Below are 4,291 nucleotides of genomic sequence, written 5' to 3'. Positions count from 1 at the left end.
TGAAGACTCCTAGTGACCCCAGAAGATGGGGTAGAACTGCTCCTGTGGGCTTGCAAGGCTGCCACTCGGAAGTAGAAAGTTCCACTGAGTTGGTTCTGACTCATAGTGACCTTCCCGGACAGGGCAGAACTTCCCTTTGGGGCTGCTGAGGTTTTTTTTGGTTTTGTTTTTATGCCACGAGGTGTGTTTTATTTTCATTAATCATACAAATAATTTTCTATAGTATCCCAGGGCAGACCGGAGAATTTGGTAGTCCCTTCGGAGACCCGGAGGCCGGTGGGTTCACAGTGCAGCTTGTCGCTCATGTCCATCTTGCAGGTGACTCTTCCTCCACCTCAGTCTGGTGGACGATGGGGGGGGGGGGCGAATCCTCCCGGATTAGGAGATTTCACTCCGCTTCTCCTGCTCAATGGTCTCTTTGGTCGGCAGGGTGTTCTTCTCCTGCGTCTCCGTTTTCTTCAGCTTGGCCTTATCGAAGCTGGCAATTTCTCCCATGTCTGGCTTGTCTGCCATTTTCTTAACGCAATCCCTGGCTTCCGGCTTCCAGACGAGCTCCTGGGCGATCCCGCTCTCAGCGCTGCAGCAAGAGACCTGGGGCTGCTGAGTTTTAATGCATCTTTATGGGAACAGACAGCCTCATCTTTCTCCCATGGATCCCCCTGGTGGGTGGGTTTGAACTGCCGGCCTTGCGGTCAGCAGGACAATGTATAGCCCACTGTGTCACCGTGTGTGCCCCTAGAGGGCTGGCAGCCCAGCTGAGGAAGCCTGCCTGGGTGCTCCTGTTGCTGAAACAGCTTCCCCTTCTTGACTTTCTACTTAGCAGGGGCGCACAGTGGAGAACCAAGCAGACGGCCTCAGAGAGAAGCCAGAGGTAGGGGACCAGGAGGCCCAACTTTCTTTTTCACATATCCCACTTCCCCGCTGTGTTTCTTGTTTCCTGACCCTCTGAACTTTGTCCTCGGGTCCAAGCTGACCTTTAGGTCTCAGCTGCTTCGTTATTCAAAGGGGTGCGTACCTCTCTGGTGTTACTGTTCCCCCTATAGAAAACAAAAATCAAATACATCCAAGCGCACTGCCCTTGAATCCACCCCGGGCTCTGGTGGCATAGTGGTTGTGTGCTGGGTTGAGATCCGCACAGTCAGCAGTTCCAAGCCACCAGATGCTCCACAGGGGAAAGATGAGGCTTTCTGCTCCCATAATGAGTTTCCCTTACAGGCCTGTCTATTGTTTGGTTAAAGACGGAGCCCTAGGGGAGGTAAGTTCATTTCCAGACTGAGGTGGGACCAAGGGCCATGGTCTTCTGGAGGGTTCCACCCGTCTCTATTGGACCGAGTTTGAGAGGTGGGGCTGACTTTCAACACATGCATTGGTCTTGGTATTCCTTCTGAACTCACGGATCAGCTGAAGCCCCTTCAATGCCCCTATTTCTGGGGAGGCCGTGGTGGGGTGTGACAGTCGACATGCATCCTGTGTGGCAGAGTAGACCTGCCATGCAGGGATTCAGAGGTTGAAAACTTTGCACGGGGGCTGCATCCATGGGCTCAGTTGTAACTATTCCGAGGCTGGTTCAAGGCCGGGCAATGTTTTCTTCTGCTGTTCCTAAGGTCGCTATGAGTCAGAGCTGACTGGACGGCACCTCTTGATGGGTCTGGAGCATCACGTCTGTCCCATGAAGAGCAGCTGGGTGGGTTTGAAGCACCAGCCTTTGGGTGGACAGCCAATACTGACCCATCGCAAGGCCGCTTCCAAGTTAACGGGGGCTCTCTGCTCTCATTCTAAAGAGTGGGAAGTTCCAAGAGATTGTATTAGAACACAGAATCTGAGCAGCCCACCTGGCAAAGGGCGGTGGGTGCTAGTGACAGCCCCAAATCCATCTGCAGAGTCCCTGCAGAAATTAAGCCTCTGTGGAATTCTTTCTGATCTCTCACCAAGAATTAGCTCCTCTTACTCTGGCCCCAGGGCCTTGGAAAGGAGATTAATCTCCATTCCTCTGCAGCCAACCCAGGGAGGGGCTCTCTCTCTCTTTAGGGCTTGCCCAGGTGTATCCTTATTCTTGATGGAGGTCACCCTCCTGTGGGGGGGGGGACAGCACAAAGGGGCCGCATGGTCATGAGTCATGCCCCTAGCAGTCTCGCCCTGGCTGCCTTGGTGGGAGGGCCCTGGACCCATCTTGATAGCCTTTGTATCTCACAATGTGCATATCCCAATCTCGGTCCCATTCCTGTTTCTGTCATCCCACCTGTAACTGTGCTGCATCCATCTGCCACCAGTCAAGCTTTTGTGACAGTTTCCTCCACCCCCACCCCTGCTCTTTTTCTCTCTTCTCAATTGTGGACCCTGGGACACCATTTGAACCCCGTGCTGGTGGCCTTTTGCACCCAGATGCCATGCCTGTGTCTTTGTGTTGTCTTTTTCTCTTTTAAGACTTTGTAAATGTTCTCTTGTAACTAGACATGAGATGGGGGTTTCATTTTAACCCGAAACACCTCCCATGCCCCTTTTAAGGATTCGCATCTCAACAAACCCTCCTGTGTCCTTTTGACCTTGTGCCAATGGCTTCCCTCAGCTGGGTGATGTATCTGTATTGTTGATCTTATCTTTGTCCCTTTTAAAGACTTCAGGAATGTCCTCTTGGAAGTATATTCGAGATTGGGGTCTCTTTTGTACCTTAAAGCAAGATAGAAAGCCTGACAAGGAAACAATCTGAGAGACATTGCTTTAAAATCATTTTATTGGGGCTTGCTCGCACAACTCCTATCACAATCCATCCATCCATCCACTGTGTCAAGCACATTTGTACATTTGTTGCCCTCATCATTCTCAAAACATTTTCTTTCTACGTGAGCCCTTGGCATCAGCTCCTCATTTTCCCCCTCCCTCCTTTATTTGCTTTCATTGCGGGGTGGGAAGGCTTACCAGCAGGGCAGTGTCTTCCATCCTGCAGCGGCAGCTGGACACAGAAGTTTTTTCCACTGAGGGAGGTTCTCCTTTACTAGACAGTGAGGTGGGCCAGGGGTGGGCTCCTGAAATCCAGGGAAACCAGGAACACTGCACAGATAACATATCTGAAACTCAGCTAAGAGGAGGGAGCCGGAAGCAGCCATTGGGCCTCCGGCTTTCTATGGGGGAGGTATCTTCCAGGTGGGCCTAAGGACACCTGGGCAGTGCTTGCTCAGCAGAAGGGTCAGTTTTGGAGTGCTTCTCATGTCCCCACAGAAAACAAAACAAAAAGACCCTCACTGCCATCGAATTGATTCAGACTCATATCGACACTGTAGAGAAGGACAGAACTGTCCCGGCGGGCCTCCAAGACTCTAACTCCTACCCAGTCTTTCTCCCACAGGGCAGCTGCTGGTTCCCAAAGGCTGATGTCAAAGTTAGCATCCCACTATGTAATCCTCACGCCACCAGGGCCCTGGAAAGTGACCTAGCTACAGTCCCAGATGCCTCCAGATAAAGTCCCGAAGTTTAAAAAAATTGGGATGAGATTTGAGTCCCGGGTTAGCCCCACATCCCCTCCCTCCCCCCTGCAGTCTGTCTCTTGGGGGATTTGTTCTCTCTTGTTCCTGCCCTGGTCCCACCCTAATCTCCTCCTGGGTGAGGCAGGCTCCCAGAGCGTTGGGAAGTTCTCTGGCCAGGCCACTCAAAGGGCAGGTACTCCAAACATCCTGAGTGATCCTCTCCTCCTGGGACAAAACCCTGCCTGGGGCGGTGACTGTGGGCAGTGACACGCGTTTCCTGTGGACAGTGACTCCATCATCCATTCTTGTTTGTTGTTTTTTTAAACTGCTGGTGTCTACCAGAGGGCCTGGCATGCTTGTTCGTTGAATGACAGACTGAAGGGTTCCTGATTCGTTACAAAATGCATGAGCTCATGCCCACAATGGCCTCGATCTCATCCCTGGAAGGTGAGTAGGGTAGGACTGTTTTACACATGAGGTCATATGGTGGTGGCAGCTAGGAGAAGTGGCTCTCAGACGCCAAAAGCCTGGGCAATCATGTACAGGTAGCACAAGGGTAAAGAGCCCAGGTGGTTCTGGGTGTTAAGCATTTGGGGTGCAATTCTAAATGTTGGTGGTTCAAACCCATCATGGGAGAAAGTTGAGGCAAATCCATTTCTGTAAAGATTCACAGCCTCAGAAACCTGAGGAGGTGTTGCGCTCTGCCCTCTCACAGGGTCAATTTAAGTCGGAATTGACGTTGCTGGCAGTGGGTTTGGACACAATTGATCAAGCGCTTTGGCAGCGAACAGAAAAGCTCAGTTTGAGTCTAATTGAAGGCACCTCGGAGG

At 51.8% G+C, this 4,291-nt stretch overlaps 1 protein-coding gene across 1 annotated transcript; it reads right to left on the bottom strand.

The window, feature by feature from the left end:
* Positions 1 to 333: 333 nt before the first annotated feature.
* On the bottom strand, positions 334 to 564 carry LOC142461632 (thymosin beta-10). Its single transcript, XM_075563583.1, has one exon. It carries the CDS (start codon positions 511 to 513, stop codon positions 379 to 381), a length of 135 nt encoding a protein of 44 aa, XP_075419698.1. The 5' UTR covers positions 514 to 564; the 3' UTR covers positions 334 to 378.
* Between the last annotated feature and the right edge of the window lie 3,727 nt (positions 565 to 4,291).

The sequence above is a fragment of the Tenrec ecaudatus genome, chromosome 11 (assembly GCF_050624435.1).
Source record: "Tenrec ecaudatus isolate mTenEca1 chromosome 11, mTenEca1.hap1, whole genome shotgun sequence".
NCBI classification, from domain to species: Eukaryota; Metazoa; Chordata; class Mammalia; order Afrosoricida; family Tenrecidae; genus Tenrec; species Tenrec ecaudatus.
The sequence above is the reverse complement of the archived record's forward strand: the minus strand, read 5'-3'. Positions and strand labels throughout refer to the sequence as shown.

Excerpts from the sequence above, each read along its gene's own strand:
- LOC142461632 (XM_075563583.1), bottom strand. The coding sequence starts at position 513 with ATGGCAGACAAGCCAGACATGGGAGAAATTGCCAGCTTCGATAAGGCC.